Below are 19295 nucleotides of genomic sequence, written 5' to 3' on the forward strand. Positions count from 1 at the left end.
CTCCGGTTGCGAAACACATGCTCAGCGCTCCTGTCACACATTTCCCAAAATGGCTTCACGAGGTCTCTCCATTTGCAGACTTTACAGAAGCGAATTTCTCACGCAGGTCGTCGAAGGTAGGGCCGCCTCTCTGTCTGTCCCAGTGAAAGCAACTCGAAGCATAAGAAACGCAGATCCAGGCAAATTCGAGATCGGAAGCATTCGACTCCCAACAAGATGTCTAGGAGTCCCTGTGTTACGCATAGAAGGTAGTCCATGTGGACTAGTTCAGTGGAATAAACTCTTCGCGTTTCTGCTCGCTTTCTCGTGTCTAGACACACGGTGCGTTACCGGAAGTCAAGGAATTTCTCTGTGTGTGGGGAACAGACTCAAATTTTCGTACGTGGAAATCCGTAAGCACCGAAAACGTTTTGCAGGCACGAGTCCCTTCTTCCTTTTCTTTCAATCTGAACAGTCTTGCGGCTGAGGGGGGAACCGCACCAAAGCGTTTCCCTGAAACGCACCGCCGCTGCGTTCCTCGCACAAAAACAACTCTGCGTTCGTTCCTCTGTTCAGAGACGCGGCGTTCGAACGTGAGAAATCGCGTCTGTGGAAAAGTGGAAACGAAGCTGCACATCAGCCGCACAGGGCAGATTCAACTTGGGCATGGCCAGAGGCATGCCGCTCTTTCTCCAAAACAGTAAAACCGAATGTGTTTGGATTTCCTTGACCGCGAAAGGCACCCTTTTCCAAGAGAGAACGTAGGTTTGAGAGTCCACGCGCAGCGGTCAGGATTCGAGCAAGCGTGGAGCCACCGCAAGTGTAGGCATGACAGAGTCGTCGATGGCCCAAGATTACGTCCAGTGAGACAGAGACACGAGCGCATTCTGACAGACGAAAGCAGAGAACTCGAGATGCACTTTCCACGGTTCTGTTCAGGAACATTTCAGCGACGGAGCTGTCGAGACGTCTAGCACACTGCCGCTGCATGCATCCCAAACATATGAGAAGAAAAAACAATGCTTGACCTTCCTTCGTCGCTCGCAACATCCGGAGCGGAACTAAGGGATCCCCGTGCGACGAGCATTCCGTGGTGCATGCATGGAGGCCACGGTGAGTAAAAAAACAACAAAGAACGCAAATGCTTCGAAAACGAGACCAACGACCCTCCCAGAAACGATCAAAACGACACACTGTCGTTCCTCTCACACTGCGACAGAACAGCACCTATGTACCCAACTGCAAACTTAAATACACAAGTATATAGATGTGTACGAATTTGCGTACGAACATGAATGTGTATGTAGCGGGAAGAGTGACTAGCTCAAAAAAGGTCGAGCACACAGGCGTTTTCTACCGTCCTCCATATAAAAGTCACGAATGCCGCCTGGTCGTTCGATTCACAAAAATTGAGACTTTCTTCTACTCTTCAGAAGCTGAAGTTCCTGTCTCCTCGTTCGCGGCCCGCGAGGCCCCAGAGCGCTTCGTCCACATTTCGCGCACTTGCTTCGGGACTGCCGCCAGCGTCGACCGCGGGTCTTCCGGATTTTGGATGATGTTCAAGAACCCAGTGAACGTGTCTTCTGAAACAACGAAACATACATAAACGAAGTCTCGCTACTCTACCAAACAACAAAGCAACGCTGACAGACAACTCACATACTCAGAAACACATACAGGGACATATATACGTATACATATATATATATATATATATATACATAGGGGTGTGCTGCTGGTATAGGCGCGAGGAGCTGGCTCAGCAAATGAAGCATGTACACCGTGCATATATATATATATATATATATATTATATGCATACATATGTGTGTATAAATACGCACATATTGGAAAATAGTTAAGAAAGGAAAGGGGACTTCTGGATATATGGGAGGTCGAAGAGCAGACACTTGAGCAAGACCTCTGAGAACAGGCCTGCTTCGTGTAAACTCAGTGTCAACTTCCAAGAGGTCTCTACGGGTCTGGAAACGCACCGTTGTGGTGTCGGAGCTCTTCGCTGTAAATGATGTAGCGAATGCCTGAAGAAAACAGTAGAGAAGGAAGGAAGATGGGTCTATAAAAAAACATGTCACCACGCGTACATGCACACACACACATTTCAAATCACTGCAGGAGGTGCGTACGTCACGGTAGCAAGATACATATAAATACCTCGCACATACACAGACGTCCATGAGCACCTGCCTACACCAGAATATGTATACATATATATACATGCATAGAAATATATATACATACATATTTACATATATTTTTATACATGCAGGCTATCCCTCGCGAGGGATGTGCACATGGGTGTCGACAATTCTCCAGGCTGGCATTTGGTGGTCAGCCAATGTGCATGCACGGTCCTTTTCTGTGTCATTGGCAGGGCGGGAAAAGCGCGAGACAGCTGTCTAATTCGCCTCGAAAATCTCCCGAGTGTCTCTCACCGTGTTCATCGAAGTATTTTTTCAGGTGCCGCATTTTCATGTACTTTGGCGCTGCGTGCAGAAAACGAGACACAACGGTGTCGCCTCTTTTTCAAGTTGTCTCGGAGACGCAAAAAGCATGCAGATCATCTGTTTGACTTCTCTCACGAATCCAACGAAAGCGATGCGGAAACTCTGACACCTGTCTCCACATTCCCCTCGGTTCTGCTCAAATCATACTTTCCTCACGCGTCCAGAGTTTGTCCGTGGACAGTTCTGTTTATATGCTGCGTGCGTATGTGTGCGTATGCGTACGTACACACATGCATGCATCTAGATACACACTGAAATCTGTTTTCTTGCATATTCACATGCACACAAACAGAGATAGAGATAGAGAGAGAAAGAGATCTTAGATAGAACCAACGGTACACCTGTGCATGCATGCATATGTGTGTACATGTAGAGATACATGTACACACGCTGTCCATGTTTAACTGTATTCTCCTGCGTATTCTGTGTTTCACGATGAGCTTGGGAGATTCACTTACGCAAGCGTGCAGGACGGTCGATATCCGCGGCAATCTGTAGCAGAGCATCGGAGCGAGGAAAGAAAAGAGACGTCTCGACTGGAAGCGAGCCGTGTGAGTTTCTTCTGCTTCGAGTTTCAGAAACCTCCCACAGAAGATCTTTTTTCAAGGCCGATGCCACAATTGGGAGGTTGGCGCGCTTCACTCTGCAACTTAAAAACTATGCACTGCACGCACATGCGAACAGGCGCATGCGCGCGCGTCTCCATCTGGTTCCGCAGGACTTGAAGTTCCCAACAATCTCCTGCCTTTTCAGGGCAAAACCTACCTTTCGCTCCGGACAGTAGAACGCAACAGGGTATCCGTCCAGCAGAGTACCCTCCTCCCAGGTGGTGCCAGCCATGCCTTGAGACTCGAGAGGTTCGCTTCCACCTTCCTGCTCTGTCTCCGGCGTCGCCTCGGTCTCTGCGCCTACGTCCTGGGCGCTTCCCCCTTCAGCTCCGGGAGAGACCGCTGCCCTTTCCGAGCTGGTCTGCCGATCGGGAGAGACCTTCACGGTCGCACCAGCAGTCAGCAAAGCTCGCCGAAGCAGGGCGACGTCGGCCTTCATCACGTAGTAGCCGAACCTGTCGTAGTCCTGAGTCACCTTCTCCAGTCGCTCTGCCGGAAAGAAATCCTGGAAAATTGAACGTGCAGGCAAAGATGCGCAAGACGGCCAGTCTAGTCTTCCCGACAGGAAACATGCACATACATATATATATATATATACATATATACATATATACATGTATACATATATACATATATATATATATATATATATACATACACATATACATACATATATATATGTATATATATATACATATATATATATATATAAATGTAAACAAACACACGGAGGTTTTTGATGAGTTATTGAAAGACACAGACAGATACAGATAGATGAATAAAAATATAGATAGAAAAACAGAGATAAATGCAGAAATTGATACACACAGACAAATACATCTAGACAGTCATAGGTATAGATAGATATAGCTACAGGAATAGATAATCAGATGGTCGCCATGCATGCAGACAGAGATATATACGTGCACAAAGGGACCTATAAAAAGAGTTGGATGCATGCAAGTGTGGATTCAGAACGAATGGCTTCAGGGATTCAAAAACGCAAATTCTTGAGCCTGGAATGGAGAGGAAGGACTCCTACTCCAAATCCAGAAACGCCAAAAGCAACGACATATGAAGAACAACTACGAGCAACGCAGGTATCCTACACACATCAAAATCACGCCCAAATATGCATGCAAATTCATGCGTACATACAATATATATTTACATTATGTACGCATGACTGAGTACGACGTGAACTGGGCTGGGAAGGCATTAGAGTGAAACGCTAAAAGTGAGCACGAATAAAAACCTCGACTTACCTTGAAGCCTTGGCCTGGGTGCATTTCATCTACGACGTCTCGACACTCTCTCGCGGCCTCCTGGAAGAACACAATCGCAGGGAAAACAAAAGAAGCGCAAACGGCGTTTTCATCTATCCACTTCTGTACGCGTAGACGGCTTCGAGAGCACCATAGAGACAAGAGACGCCTCATCTCATTTCTGTGAGAAGCCGGGGAAAAGATATGTGATTTTAGAACAAGAACATGTTTTCTGCTTCTCAGGCGAACGAAAGCTATAAGTGGAGTGATACCACGGACGCGATGCAAAGACGTCCACGCAAAACGTATCTGTTCGCTTGCTCATCTACAGAGGTCTTCGCATCCCTGTGTGAGTCATGCGAAAAAAAAGAACAATCGCGAAAGACTTTTGGACCTCCATTCACACACCAAGAAGACACCCTCAGAAGTACGCCCAAGAGCCCACTGCCGTAAAGTCGCAGAAATACGCATACAAACACATACACGCAGTTTGGCTCTACACGACCATATCTACCTGTCTTTTAGCAATGCGGCCACTGGCCGTTACTGTCGATCTCTTATATATATATATATATATATATATATATATGTAACATATATATATATATATATATATATATGTAATATATATATAAATATATATATATATGTAATATATATATAAATATATATATATATATGTAATATATATATAAATATATATATATATATATATATGTGTGTAGGTATTTGAGATGTATTTGAGATATTTAGAAATGTGTGCGAAGAAGATGCGCCGTGGTGACCGGGCCAGACAATCGTGAAAGTCTTGATTTTTTGCATGCATGGGGATTCTGTGGCGTATCTGAATCAGGCGGCGGCCAGTCCAGCACGAAACGTGTGACGCAGGCGTGAAGCCTATGGCCGCTTTCTGTCGACACTGCATGCGGTTTGCATGCGAGTTGCATGCGTATTCACGGGCGTTGGCAGGCGCACCAGGAAGAAGCAGCAGAGCTTCCCGCTGGTGTCTCTTGTCTGCTCCATGAGACGCCGAAGGAGACGCGTGACGACCGTCTCATCCCACTGTCCTCCAGCCTCTTCTCGACTGTAGAGGCGCAGGGCGCAGATGGCCCAAGCGAGTTTCTGACAGACAAAAAGGAAGGCCGACACTAAGTCTGTTGTGAGCATCGCGCTGGTTCCCCGCCCTGAGTGTCTGCATGCGAGATGGTCGTGCACAACAGGCTGAACGCCGTGTGATGCCTCTAGACTTCACGACGCAGCGGTTCGCTGCTTCTCAGCTTCAACTTACGCATTTGTCCTCTGTGCTAAGAACTCGTTCGCGCTCGACGGTCCCCATCATGGACGTCAACACCTTCGTCAGCTCGACGGCGTGAATGTCTGTGAAGAAAGCAGAAATCAAAGAGACGCGACTCAGTTGGGTCTGTCTCGATTTCCTCGCACACAGCAACCAAACGCACAAGGTGCAGCGCATGCACCCACTCGAGAGACGGTCTTCCTGCGCCCCACTGCCGCCTGTCCTCACGTCCTTTCGACGGTCGACCGTCCGGCGAACGACACTGAAGCAGACACGGGGGGTCTACTCGGAGAAAAATGCAGCTCTGGCTTCCCCGGAGGCGCTAGATGGAATACCGCTCTCGTCGTCTAATAGAGGCGTTACGAAAAAGAAAATTCCCGCAAGAATGAACGGGAGCCCAGCTCTTGTATTCCTCGCAAAGCGGCTTGGTTCTCGAGAAAGCGACAGCGTCTGAGAACCCACGAATTTCAGATTTCTGCATTCTTTCTGGGTCAAGCCAGTCACGCAAGCTCCACGCAGACGCGGCAGCGAGAGAGTCAAAGTGAAGGACGGAAGAGCCACCAACATCGCGTCCTGCATGCAGTTCATGTAGCACTTTCAGATGACCAAGCGAAGCGGACCTCCGAGAGGGGGACCCTCAGGCTCGCTCGCGCCTCTGTCCTGCACATGCGTGGGGACTGGCTAGTGAGGGGAAACCACGAAAGAAGACGTTCTTTTCTTCGTCTCCCCATGGCCTTCGGTTCAGTGGCCTCACCGGCTCGTGAGCTGGTCATTGCATGCGTGAAGATCAACGCAGAGAGGGTCCGCGGAGACAGCTGTCGTGCAGCGACGTCTTGGCGATAGTGTCGCTTCAGAAGAACAGAACTGAAGAAACCGAGATTCTCTTCACCTGCGAAAGACACAGCGAAGGGAGAAGCGAAATCGCTCATGAAGACGTCTGCTGCAGGGACCTCTGTGTGCACACTGTGTCTACCTCCTGGAAGTGACAACAGTCATTTTCGGAACGGATCTCTCTGCGCTAACTGACAAACATTTCAGTTCAGTCCACTCTGCGCACACACTCTAGGGGCTTGCTTGCACTGCCGAGCACGCGCGCCCCCAAGACTGTGGAGGTCTGGCAACTGCCGCACAGCCGCGCATTTCGGTAAAAGCGGATGGCTGCGTACCTGCGTCTTCTCTCTTCTCAGACAAGTAGAGATTCTATCTCGGACACACAGTCCTTGTCCTTTGCTCGCGCGAGTCGAGGCTACGTGCTATCTGCAAGTTTGACTGCTGACACCGGACTTACGGAGACAGCGAAGCAACGACAGAGCAGAGAGGCAGCGGATCACCACATCCGATCGCGTCCTGAAAAATCAGAAAAAACAGCTTGCCCTCCGTTGTGCACTCGAAAATGAGCGTACCCCGGCTCCTTCCATGAAAACGAAAAACTTGCAAGGATTCGGTGAATCTGCGACTGAATGCAGGCAACTTCAGACATACGTACATACGTACATACATACATACATACGTACATACAGAGGAGAGCAGATAAATATGTACATAAACGTGGAAGCGGAATTCATACATATACGTATGTGGAGAGGTTCGCGTTTGAGAAGTCCTGGAATTGTCGAGATCAAAAGACTCGGAAGATGCCGGCTCAACTCGGCAATCTTCCTTTCGTCTACACCGACTTTTGGGAGAGAAACGCCGTTCTCCGCGTGATCTTGCACGGGAGTATTCGTCGTTGTGTGTTCGTTTCTCTTATCAATGAAGAAAGGTCACTGACAACCACACTCCATTCTTTTGTTCAGTGAGGATCTGCAGGCATGCGTGCAGGTCTCTCTCTCGGTCGACAGTTCGCCGGTTAGCTGCTGTCGAGCCTCGCAGGTTCAAGGCATTCCTTGTCTTTTTCGTTTTAATTCTGTCGTCCTTTGTCGTTGTACGTTTCTCGCTTTTGATTTCGGTTTTCCAGTGCGCGCGCTCGCCTCACTCGCGCATGATGCGTGCGAGAGCCCGGAGAGAACTGAAGCCCAGGCGCTGGTGTTGCTGCTGGCAACGCATGCTGTTTGTGCACTGGTCCAAGAGAAGTTGAATCGCCGCGCCGCCTCGAGCCTCATTCTGGCCAAACGCATTCGGGACCACCATCCGCTGGCACAACTCTAAACGCGCAAATGCATGCAGTCACAGAGATAGACAGAATGCTAGATGTAGATGTATATGGATTGATAGATATAACAAGGCAGATCCGAGTATTCTGACGGCAAAATTTCTAAACAAACATGCAAAAGGACTCTGCATAGTAGCATCCGCGGGTGTTCCGTGCGCAGAGACACAGAGAGGAAACGCGATGGAGAAAAGGAGAGGAAAAAAACGCCGGATTGTCTCCTTGGATAAACCTGGACCACGAGCTCTCGGATAACTGTATCAATTTCACGGCAAAGCATTTATGGAAGGAGACAGCTGCCTCAAAAGGAGAGACTGAAAAACGGCAAGAGAGACGGGAACGCCATGCTTAGAAGGGGAGTTCACCTGAACCCCGTGCTACCACATCGATCATCAGTTCGTGAGACGGAGTCGGATTCCGTATCCAGGTCCGCGTATGTCTCTGGACTATCAATTCGAGCGCTATACTATAAAGATCAAAACGATGGAAGAAAGCGCACGGTCGTCCTGACTGTCACAGCAGGGTCTGTGGCAAAGGGCTCCAGTCGCGACGCATGGATCTCGTGGATCCAACAACAGACGAGCTCTGTTTGTTTGGTAGAGTGCATCTTATTCTTAGGAACGCAATTTTTGCTATCACATCCAGTGCTCTGCCTTAGGCGTTGAAACGGTCGCACAGCTTTTCCCACCCCGATTTCACGTGGTTCAAGGTTGGTCGAAAGGAGTGTCACGACGCACCTAGAGATGCTTGTCAAGTTTCTCGCGTCTACCTAGCTCACCACTACCTTGTTCGACTCGCATCGCGGGAACGACTCTTACCGGACACCGTTTGCAGGAAGACAGAGCGTGAGATTAGGTCTTTTTCGAAGAGGACAGAAATTCCAGTGAACGCGGGGAGAAGGTGCTCCAGGCGGACCTGGTCCATCGCCGAAATGTACACCTGCGCGAGTTTTCCCCAGATCCGCTGGCTGTCTTCTTTTTCGACGGTCACGCGTCGGAACCCCAGCTCATTGCCAGGCGTTCGCTGCCCCTCACTGTCTCCTACCGCGTCTCCCGTCTCCTCCCCAGGTGCGAGAGTTGCCGCGGGCTCCACGGACCCCTGGTCCTCGACAATCAAGTGTTGGAAGTGGCTGATCCGGCCGGTGAAGCCCACGAGGCGAAGCAGCTCCATAGTGGCGACGACACCGCCGCGAATTCGGGTGATGTCCAAGTCGTACAGGACGGAGGCCTCCTCGGAGGCGATCGCGCAGAAGGGGAGTGCCACTCTCTGATGCAACTTTGCGCGAGAGACGGCGCGAGCAGCCGCACACTCGGGCAGGGTCAGGGCCGCGAGAAGGTGGAAGACGCGCGCCCTGTCGAGGAGGTACCCCTTGCCAATTTTCTGGGTGTTCTCGCCCTCGCGCTTCTCTGTGGCACTCTGTCGGAAAGGCTGGACCCCGACCTCTGCGCGGGCGTCCCGGCGCTTGAAGGCAACGCGGACATTGTCAACGAATTTGACGAGCTCCTCGAGAATCCGCTCTGACTCCCTCGTCATCACCGCGCCTTCCTTCTCCTCGAGACTCGCCGGCTCGGCCTGTTCCCCAGCAGACCCGGCCTCGGATGTGGCGGGGGCCCCCAGACGATTCATCCGAAACGAGTGATGGAAACGCGTGAGGACGTACACAAAGTCAATCGACCGCGCATGCAGCAGCACCTCGGGGTCGTTCGCCAGCCGCAGCAAAGCCTCAGGTCCACCCTTCTTCAGCGCCGACTCGTACAGCCAGGCCCTGTGACCCAGACGCCTCTGGAGCAACTCCATCATTCGCTCCTGGAACCTCGCGGACTCGTCGCCCTGAGAAGCTGGGGCTCCACCAGGCGCTCCACCCGGGGCCTGCAGACCCGGGGCGCTGTAGTACGAAGGCTGTAAGGAAGGCGAAGACCCAAAGCCGTACCCTGGAGCCCCGGGAGCCCCGGCCGCCCGTGCGTACGGCGCGTACTGGCCGTGGTCCGGGGCAGGGTACCCAGGGGTCGCGTAGTGACCCGGGGGGCTGCCGGCCCCCGGGGTGCCAGGTGGCGGGTACGGGCTCGAGGGTGGGTAGGCCCCCGAGGCCTGGGGGTACCCCGGCATCTGGCCCGGGTACCCCTGAGCCAGGTGGCGCTGGGTCTCGTCCCAGTATCCTTCGCCCTGCGGGGCCCCTGTCTGGCCCTCTGGCCAGTACCCTGCCTCCCCGGCGAATCCCTGGGGAACCCCCTGGGGGTAGTGCCCAGCACTGGGGACGCCGGATCCGTACGGAGTCCCGGGGGCGACAGCTCCGCCGTACCCTTGGCCGTACGGCGCCGGGTACCCTAGCACGGCTTGCCCAGGGGCGCCCGAGTATCCGTACGCCCCGAGGGACCCCGAAGCGTCGTAGGGCGTCCCGGGCGCCGAGAACTGTGGCGCGCGCGGGTCTACGCCGTAGGAAGAGGCGTCGTACGCCGCCTCTTGGGGAGGGTACCTGGGGGCCTCACTGTCTTCTCGGAACCCAGGAGCTGCGCCGTTGTACAGGGGCGGCGGGGCAACGCTGAAGAAGCGGTTTCTATGCAGAAGAGCGTTGCATACGGAAGGGAACCAAACACAGGAACGCATGTCCCCCAAAGCGAGAGGCCCGGAACCCGTGGCTGCATCGTAGGGCAAGCCGGAGCCCGCGGGCAGCTTTCCACAGGGCGAGAAAAGCAGGGGCGCAGACGCGAAGGGCCGCCCGGAGGCCGAAGGCGGCAGCGAGAAAGCAGGCGCGGGGACAGCAGAGACAGCGGGACCAGCCGCGGCGTTCGCCGCCAGCTTTCGCCTTGTCGCCTTCGAGAGGCTTGACGGGGCGATGGGGACTCGCATGGCCGAGGAAGTGGGGAGCAGAGACCGAGACGGAAGAGACGAAGCGCAAGGAAGATTCGAGAGGGGCTTCCAACAAAACGATGCAGAGATCTCGTCTGGACGCGCGCGGTGAAGAGGAGAGGAGAAACGCGATTTCTCGGAGAAAAGGAAAAAGGCAGTCTCGCAGACAGCGCGGTGGTGGTGAGCAAAGCAGGCAGGCGGTGCCGGGCAGGCGACAGGGACGAGACACACAAGAGCCGAGTCGCGAGGTTTTCGCGCAAGGCGGGGGGAAAGAGGACAAGAGAAAGAAGGCAAAAGAACTTGTGGCAGACCAACGACGTTGGATCGACATAGCGAGTGGCCGCTGGCCCTCTCTCGACTGCATGCACGGAAGCTTCGGCGGCCGCGCGCGACAGCGACAACCTACGCACACCCGAGACACGCACGAAATCCGTTGTGTCTTATGAAAGGCAGAAAATGAAACTCTGACGCTGTATGAAAAATGCCAGCGACTCCTCGGTCTTATTGACTTCGAAAAGAGAGAAATGCCCGCGCAAAAACGGGAGTGACAACCGGGTTCCCCGTTCTCCAGAGCGAGAGCAAGCCCTGCGAGAGTTCGGAAGGCCGCCGACATAGGAGAGCCACGAAACAGTGGGGGGAAATATATCTTCGAGCACATTCTGCGGCGTTTGTAAAGTCATTCCATCCGAAACCGGTGGCACGATTGTCTCTGTTTTCCATCTCTCATCGATCTACGATCTTCAGGAGATGCGAGCTGTGAATGCCCGTATGGTAAATCGCCACTTATGCTTCAAAGGGTAGTCAGTGAGTGGGTTTTTCTCTCATCCGAAAGGACTGTCGCTTTCCAGACAGAGACCAAACTTCTTCCCGCTGTTTTTCCCCTCCTGGCGATTTCATAACCGCCGCAATTTCTCCATTGCAACCCCATTCCCTCGCCCCCATACCACTAGCGACAGCAGTCTCGTGATAGATCGAGAGATTCGGGGCTGTTTTGTGCTACAAAGAGGAAAGCCACAAGCTGAAAAGAAAGTGGGGTGAAGAAATATGACACCGAAAAGGATATCTGTCTCGATTCAGCTGTCGTTTTACTGTAGGCGTCCCAGCCAGGTTTAGGAGGTCAGAGTTTAACCGGGAGCCGGTGGACTTAAACATGCAAAGCCGAGTGTCGACTTCGATGCACAGACGGGCACAATGACTCCAACAATACTTGGGTTCCAGGAAGAGGATAGGCCTTACGAGGACACAAGAATTGGTTCCTGTCCGATGCTGCCTACAGCACAAGGGGAAAAAACGGTCTAAGGGAAGAAGCTAACGATCGAAACCACCTGTTTTCTTCTTATAGACAAGTTTTCCTATTCCACGAAATTTACGCAAAAAGTACACAAGCAACTCCAAGAGCGCGCAGGCTTTTTACCAGTCGATCTGGTGGTTCAGAACTCGCTTTCACAAGAACTATGCGGCCTGTTGTTTCCTCGTACCACTAGGTTCCGTTTTTTTCGTAACTCGAAGTATCTGTTTGGAACTTCGCAGTGGTCTGGGGCTGACAGTGTCTCCCCGATGTATTGAAATTGCTCGTTCAGGGTTCTCACTCCGGAGGCTCCTTCACCGTCCATGTTGACGTTGGAGCATCACTCCGGACACTGACGTCGTTGTCAGCGTGTGAAGTGGTGTCCCGGTTCGACAGAGTTGCTTGGGTGCTAAAGAAGTGGAGCGAATGTGTGAGGACACGGTACTTTCATTCCACACGGAAGGCTGCTCCGCCTTCAGCTCTTCACTGCAGCTCTCGCGTCTCTAGAGGCTTTCTGTCCCGATGTACAAAGTCTCTCTGTGTACAACCATCTTTATTTCACGCGACATTTCTCGTATTTCCTAAAGACATGGTTCAGGAGTCGTTGCTTCTTTCGTACAGGACGGAACATACATGGCAATGAACTTCTCAAAGCAGAGATCCTTCAAGAAATTCAGGTTGCGTTCTTAGGGCACTGTCACTCACTTGCAGTCTCAGTACGGGCAGATAATTACGACCAAGAGAATGTCAGTGTTCCATTCAGAACGGACATCGGGCTGGAACCCGCAAGGCCGCGTCGTCAAAGGGGAAAGAGCTGCTTATGTGACTTTTTGAACTGCGTTCTGTCTTGCGCGAATGTGTGAATAACGAACAAGTGAATATCCGTCGTACCTTGTGTTTGACCTGTCTGCACACCTGAAGCAGGATTTCGAAATTTCCCCGGAAGTCACCAGTAAACTGTGTGGTTCTGGGTGAAAGCGGGGCGGCAGTTTGCAAGATCTAGGAAAAAGACTAGGGTAAGTTCACGAGGCTGCATTTTCTTTTTTCACAGACCCAACCGAAACTGGCACAAGGCAGGGATAACCGTGTGTGGTAGTGTATTCTTTCCTTGCCTCTCTCTAACGTTCTGTTTCATCTTGGTGAAGAATTTCCTTGCACGCGGATCCCTCTCTTCCGCCTCTCCTCTATAAAACCTAGACTTCTTGTCCGCTCGTGGGTGCTCTGTACTGGGTGGAGTCTTTTGATGATATCATTGCTCGTCTGGCTCTGTTTCTGCTCGATGTGCTACGAAACTAAAGGAAAGAAACTTTTGCCGTAAAGAGCACATTTCTGAGAAGATCTATTCCCCACGGAGGTGAGAAGAGAGTTTGCCCGTGCCTTCCGTCTGTTCCGTTTTTAAACCTGGCATTAGTTTCAGCTTGTTTTCCTGCACTCTGCGGTTCTGCTTCCCCAGAATCAGAGAAGAGAATTCCTTTACTAGAAAGAGACGGAACGATTGAGTGATCTTCTTTGTCAGATGCTGACAATATTTCGATGAAGTACAAGCGAAGGCGTGGAAGTTTACTTCCACCCGCAGCTGTGGTGTGCAGAGTAGCTTGCTGGTGCACGCGATGTGTGGCTCCGACGCTTTTGGAGTTTGAATGTGGTGGACTTTCAGAGGCAAGTGGGCGTAGAAAAATGTTTAACATGTTTCCTGAGATTATAAGTGAAGAATTTGGTGTCTTCTTTCCCAGCACAAAAGCGTTCCTGTCTGGCGTTCCCTGTTCCTGGCGTCGCTTTTGACTCGTTTTGTCTCCCGTCTCGTCCTCCCTGGTACAGCTGGCCACGAGCAGTGTGACCCCCCTCGCGTTCCTCTTTTTTTCTCGTTTTTTTCTCTGTTGTTCTGCTCGTCTGCACGTTTGTGTTTCATTCCAGTTTCTCGCTGCTTCCTCACGCGATTCCCTGTATTTCGTGGCTGAGATCGCCAATCTTCTGTTCGCTTCAGGATGCTCGCCTGAATCCCTCAGTGCTTTCTCGCCTTGTTTCCGCCTCTGTCTCGTCTTAAATTACACGCGCATGCACTCGAGAAAAGCTCCTCTCGCTACCATGGCGCGCGAAACGCCTCCGCCTTCTCTCACTCTCGTCGTCTTGCTCGCAGCCGAAGTGCCTCTCGACACCCCAACAACGCTTGAGGCTCCGGAGTCGATTTCGCGGGTTATTCTTCCTAGATTTCGGCAATTCCTGAAAACGAAGCACCCTGAGAAAGCGATTCGCGTCGTCCCCGTCTGGTCCGAAGAGAGTCTTCTGAGTCAGAAGGAGGCACTTGCAGATGTGAGGTGGCAGGGCCAGAGACAGCTGAACAACGCGAAAGTTGCGCGCACTTTCCTGTTTCGTTCGTTCACAAACTGGAAGTTGGAAACGATGCTAAGCGCGATGAGGCTTTATCAACACCGCACCCTGAGCCTAAACACTGCACTTCTGCTGTATACATTTACACCATCTAAATGGGAGATAGAGAACGATCTGTCTCCGCAGGTGACACGCTCACAACAGGCAACAAAGATGAGCAGGAGAAAATATTCTTGGTACAGAAAAAGGCATGCGTGCATGCGCCCGTCTACGAAGATCACGTTTACGTCTAATAGAGGAAACGTGTGAAAGAAATGTATGTCATCCGGAATGGTTTAGGGGTCTTACAGATCCGGCTTCCCAGCTTGTGGTGCATCCCCTTATCACTGATCTACGAAAATCAAATTCTCTGTCGCTTCTCAACCGTCAGGTCGCAAGCAAACATGTATAGGTATTCAATTCGTAAATATAGAGATACGTATGTAGACATAAGTTCGTACTTGTTCTTACGTAAAAGAAAATGTGTACCTGCCACACCTATGTGCACTTCAAAGTTGCCATGTGTGTAGACAAGCACGCCAAATGTCGCTGTCTCTCCCCTGGGAGTAAACCGTCACGCAGGTGCACCACCATATATGTATGTACAAATGTCTCTGAGTAGGTAGAGAATTGCTCCAAGGGTACGAAAGCATGAACTGTGTCTTTCTTCATCGTCTCGATGTCAAAAGCACGCTTGGTTCCAGTGTGTGCCACATTTCTTCTCGCTGTTTAGGCGACTGCGGTGTTCGTGCTTGATAATGACGGCAGCTGTTTGCCTGCGCTCTACGCACATGCGAAGCGTCTTCGCTGGCTGCACAGTATGTCTGCTGGCGTCGACTGCTTTTCGTTTTTCCTCAACTCCACACCGTCGCACAAGAGCGCCTCTCAAACGCTCGCCGAAGATCCCGGATTCCTCGTCACCAACGGCAAGGGCGTTTTCTCGCGACCCCTGGCAGAGTATGTCGCCGCTGCGATGCTGCACTTTGCCAAGGACATTTGTCGCCTGCAGAAACTGAAACACGAGCGCTCGTGGAACCCTGCGCCCATGCACCAGTTGCGGGGAAAGACTGTAGGCTTTCTCGGTTACGGCGACATTGCAAGAGAAACAGCGAAACTCCTCCGGGTGAGCTTGGAAGTAGCGAAGACGCAAGACGTAGCGGTTTGAACAGGGGTGCGTAAACGGAAAACGCTTCTCGGAAATGACGAGTCGTTTCTTCAGTGTGTCCACCGCCGAACAGACGCGGCGGCGACACTGAAGCGAAAGAAGTTCCTTTTTCAGCCTCGTGTGAAGACGCTGTTCTCGTTCTTCGTCTCCACCCCTGACGCATTGCTTCTCTGCTCACGGTTCCCCTCTCTAGAGACTCTCCCGTGACATCTTTCACAAATAGTTTACATGTGTAAATCTATACATATATTTTACGTATATACATATGTGTCTGTATGTATGTAGGTGGACAGAGGTGGGCGGATAAGTGCGCATCCGTCTTCTTCAATTAAGAGAAATATATATTTATCTGTGTATGTGAGGACGGTGGAAGAAACCTGTACGTGCATTTTTGTAGGCTTTTGGCATGCGGTGTGTTGCCATGAAACGCTCGGCGAACTCTGAAGAAAATTCACTTGCAGAAAAAGTATGGACCTCCGCTGATCCAGATCGTCTCGAGGTAAATTTCAGCCGTGTTCATTCAACTGCATGCACATCTGCGTGAACACTAGAAAGCGGATGCTTTGTTATCGCTCTTGTGCGGGAGACCTGCGCTTTTCTCTCTACCTGTCTACCTTTCCATATAAATGTAAAAATATATATATATATATATATATATATACATAGGCATGTGTGCATATGTAGATATCTGGCAGCTTTTCTTTGGTAGGGGATGTACGTGGATAGCATTCACAGACAAATTCTAGGAGCGTAGGTTTTGGGTGTGTAAATCTTTGTGTGCATATGGAAACGAGCAAGTGTGTGTGTGTGTTAATCGAGCAGAACCACATGTGTGATCAAAAGTATGGATGCAGGAATTCTGCCATCCTCTCTGCTGAGCAGCATGCGTACACGTGCTTCCTCGTAAACTTCTTTCTCTAAAAACATATGTAAATATATATATATATATGTATATATATGTATATATGCGGATCACAACGGTTCATGTGAATACGTTAGACGCATGCAGACTCAAAAGTAGGGTGACTGGAGAACAACGTTGAAGCCACCCATGTTGTCTTGGCATGCAGAGAACGACAGACCATGTCGATTCTCATGAAATCTCGTTTTTCTCGCTGGCGTCAAGCGCATTCGGATTGCCTGCCAGATTTTTGATTCTTTTCGCCCCCCCGCCGGCTTGTTTTTTCCCCTGGGGGTGAAAGTCGTCGCCGTACTCCGGGTCTGCGGTTTTCTTTGTTCCTTCCTCTTGTGCCTTTTTGTACGTTTGCCATTTACTCTAGTTCCTCCGTCAACGCTCCTCTTGCTTCTCTGGATTCCGTAGGTCTTTTTTTTCGCTTGCCACTCCCTGAGATGCCACCAGACCAAATGAGTTCACTAATAGTAGTAGGAAATAGGAGATCGCGTTCGTTTTTGGAAACGACTTCCGAACCACGAATATAGATTGGTACAAAGAAGTTGCCGTATTTTCCGTACCAAGCCGGCATCTCTCCCTTCGATTCTTTGGGGGCTTCTCTGTGTACCGTGTATCTTTCTGTGCACTTCCTGCGCTCTGCATGCGTTGTTCTGCAGTTCTTTAAGATCTCAGACTTCGTCGTTTGCTCTCTCCCGGGGACGCCTGAGACGCGCCACGCTGTGGGAGCGGCTGAGTTTTCTGCGATGAAACCCTCTGCTGTTTTCGTTTCGATTGGTCGAGGCTCTGTCGTCGACGAGCATGCACTCTTGAAAGTGAGAAAATAAATTCGTCGACTGAAAGGGCACGAATCCTAAATAAAAAGTGTCTATACTTACGCATGCGGGAATTACGGTTTTAAAAATAGAAAAAAAGAGACTGCACCTGCCCAGTGCTAGTAAGTTTAAAAAAATAATGTTATACAAGTAATTTTTTTATAAGCTCTAGTAAACGGCGGCTGTAACTATACCGGTCCGAAGGTAGCGAAATTCAATGTCGGTTAAGTTCCGACCCTGTTTGTGTAGTGCATGTGGACAGTTGCACTTTTCGGTTGTCAGTATTGGTTGTTTTAGGGAGGATGTTTTCAAGGTCTGTGGTATACGGTACATGGTGGCTATACACGGATCCTTTCCCTGTTGTACGTGGGTTACCTATTTACATATATAGTGATACGCGAACTCAAATGCATCTGCATGCATCGTGCGGTGGTTTATCTGCCCTTCTTGTGTTTATCGTTGTCAGGCGCTGGAGACGAAGGCGCTCGCGGGGGCTGCTCTGGATGTGTTTGCCACGGAACCGCTGCCTGAAACGTCTCCTCTTTGGAAAGCAGAAAATCTTTTGATTTCCTCTCACTGCTGCGACTGGGTGAAAGACCATAGCGCGGAAGAGGCTTTTCGTGTTTTCGAGGAGAATTTTCGTCGTTTTTTACAGGGTGCACAAACTCAGCAAGACATGTACACACCAATAAATAAGCAGCTGGGGTATTGACCATGGCAGCAAGAGCCTGTCTGTTTTTTCTGTCTGAATCTCTCTCTCTATCTTTCTGTGTATGTCAGTCTGTGTGCGTCTGTCAATCTGTGTATCTCTGTATCTCTCTGTAGCTACATCTCTCCCTCTACTGATCTGTTCCGTACTCTCAGGATCTGCCGATCTCAGGATGTCTTCTGAAGACTAACGACGTTTCGTCGCGTGCACTCCCGTCTGCTGCTCCTGTCAGACAGCGTTTTATTTCTGCGTGTGCGAATAGTCTTTGTCTTTCTGTCGAACGAAAAAAGAAGCAACGAGTTGTCCTTGGGAATCCAGTTCCTTTTAGACTGCGAGAGGATACGCCGTTTGCATTCGCTGCGTTCGAAGCGAAAACCAAGAAAAGTTGACGAACTCACGGCAAGGAAAGACGCACGCCAGCGGAATATCTCTTCCGTACAGCGAAAACGTAACGCACTTTGGGGCTGCGGCCAAAAGTCAGAAACTTTCTTTCTTGATCACGGTTCTAGTGCTCCAGTTCGCAGCCGCCCGTAACAGTCTTTGGGTTGACTTTGAAAACAAAAGGAAAACAGGTGAAATCCCTGCTCCCCGGTGTCATTTTTCTTTCACGCCCTCGCGTCACCAGAGGGAGCAGCGGCTTCGAACGTCTGTCAGCAAAAGTAAAAGAGCCGGGGGAAAAGCAAGCAAAAGAAGAACCTCAAAAGCGTCTCTTTGAAAACAAGGAGAAACAATGTTTCAGAAACTGGTCTCAAGGAAGACCGTCTCACGGAGAAACCTCCTCAGGCAAAAGCAATTTCAATGATGAATGCACTCCTACAGATTTCTTCAGCAACCATTCAGTGTTGCGTGGGCTTCGTGACGTGCACATCCTCGTCACTCTCGACGCAAGATGAGCGGCGAAGTTCTTTCATCTAAATTCGCAGCTGCTCTGAGACAACAACTGTTCCTGTACGCAAGGGAGTACATACATGCATATATATATATATATATATATATATATATATATATATATTAGTGTGTGTTTGTGTATCAGGTAGCACCTGAAGCTAGTCTCTCTGTTGTCCACATTACAGAACGGGGTTCGTAGATATGTGTGAACTGTCGTTTTGCGGGGAGGATGCACTCCGAGTTGGACTCTTGGTTTCGATTGTGCGCGGCTTTCTTGTTTCCAGATCTAAGTGCCATTGAGAGCTTTTCCGGACGACGAGTTTCGAGGAAAGTAGGGAATTCGCAATCTCTCAATCTCAGTGTAGTCAATGAAGTAGTTCACCGTCCACTGCGGCGGTATTCATTCGTCTTGAAGACACCGTTCGCCTCATAACGAACATACGCCAGGAGTTTTAGTCGACTATCCGAGACACAGATAGGGTCCGAA

General features: G+C 50.6%; 2 protein-coding genes across 2 annotated transcripts; one reads left to right on the forward strand and one right to left on the reverse strand.

The window, feature by feature from the left end:
- Positions 1-7: 7 nt before the first annotated feature.
- On the reverse strand, positions 8-10956 carry TGME49_214750 (hypothetical protein). The gene is made up of 12 exons (XM_002370755.2): positions 8638-10956; positions 7646-7814; positions 6959-7017; positions 6425-6559; positions 5665-5753; positions 5352-5498; positions 4377-4436; positions 3269-3616; positions 2962-2995; positions 2432-2482; positions 1973-2017; positions 8-1562 (listed from the first exon to the last, which is right to left on the reverse strand). Exons 1-12 carry the CDS (start codon positions 10664-10666, stop codon positions 1402-1404), a joined length of 3327 nt encoding a protein of 1108 aa, XP_002370796.1. The 5' UTR covers positions 10667-10956; the 3' UTR covers positions 8-1401.
- A 2461-nt stretch (positions 10957-13417) lies between these two features.
- On the forward strand, positions 13418-18249 carry TGME49_214760 (erythronate-4-phosphate dehydrogenase domain-containing protein). Its single transcript, XM_002370756.2, has 5 exons — positions 13418-14264; positions 15055-15444; positions 15884-15985; positions 17056-17211; positions 17678-18249. The coding sequence occupies exons 1-5, from the start codon at positions 14010-14012 to the stop codon at positions 17921-17923; spliced, it is 1149 nt and encodes a 382-aa protein (XP_002370797.2). The 5' UTR covers positions 13418-14009; the 3' UTR covers positions 17924-18249.
- Positions 18250-19295: the final 1046 nt, after the last annotated feature.

The sequence above is a fragment of the Toxoplasma gondii genome, chromosome X (genome assembly GCF_000006565.2).
Source record: "Toxoplasma gondii ME49 chromosome X, whole genome shotgun sequence".
NCBI lineage: Eukaryota > Apicomplexa > Conoidasida > Eucoccidiorida > Sarcocystidae > Toxoplasma > Toxoplasma gondii.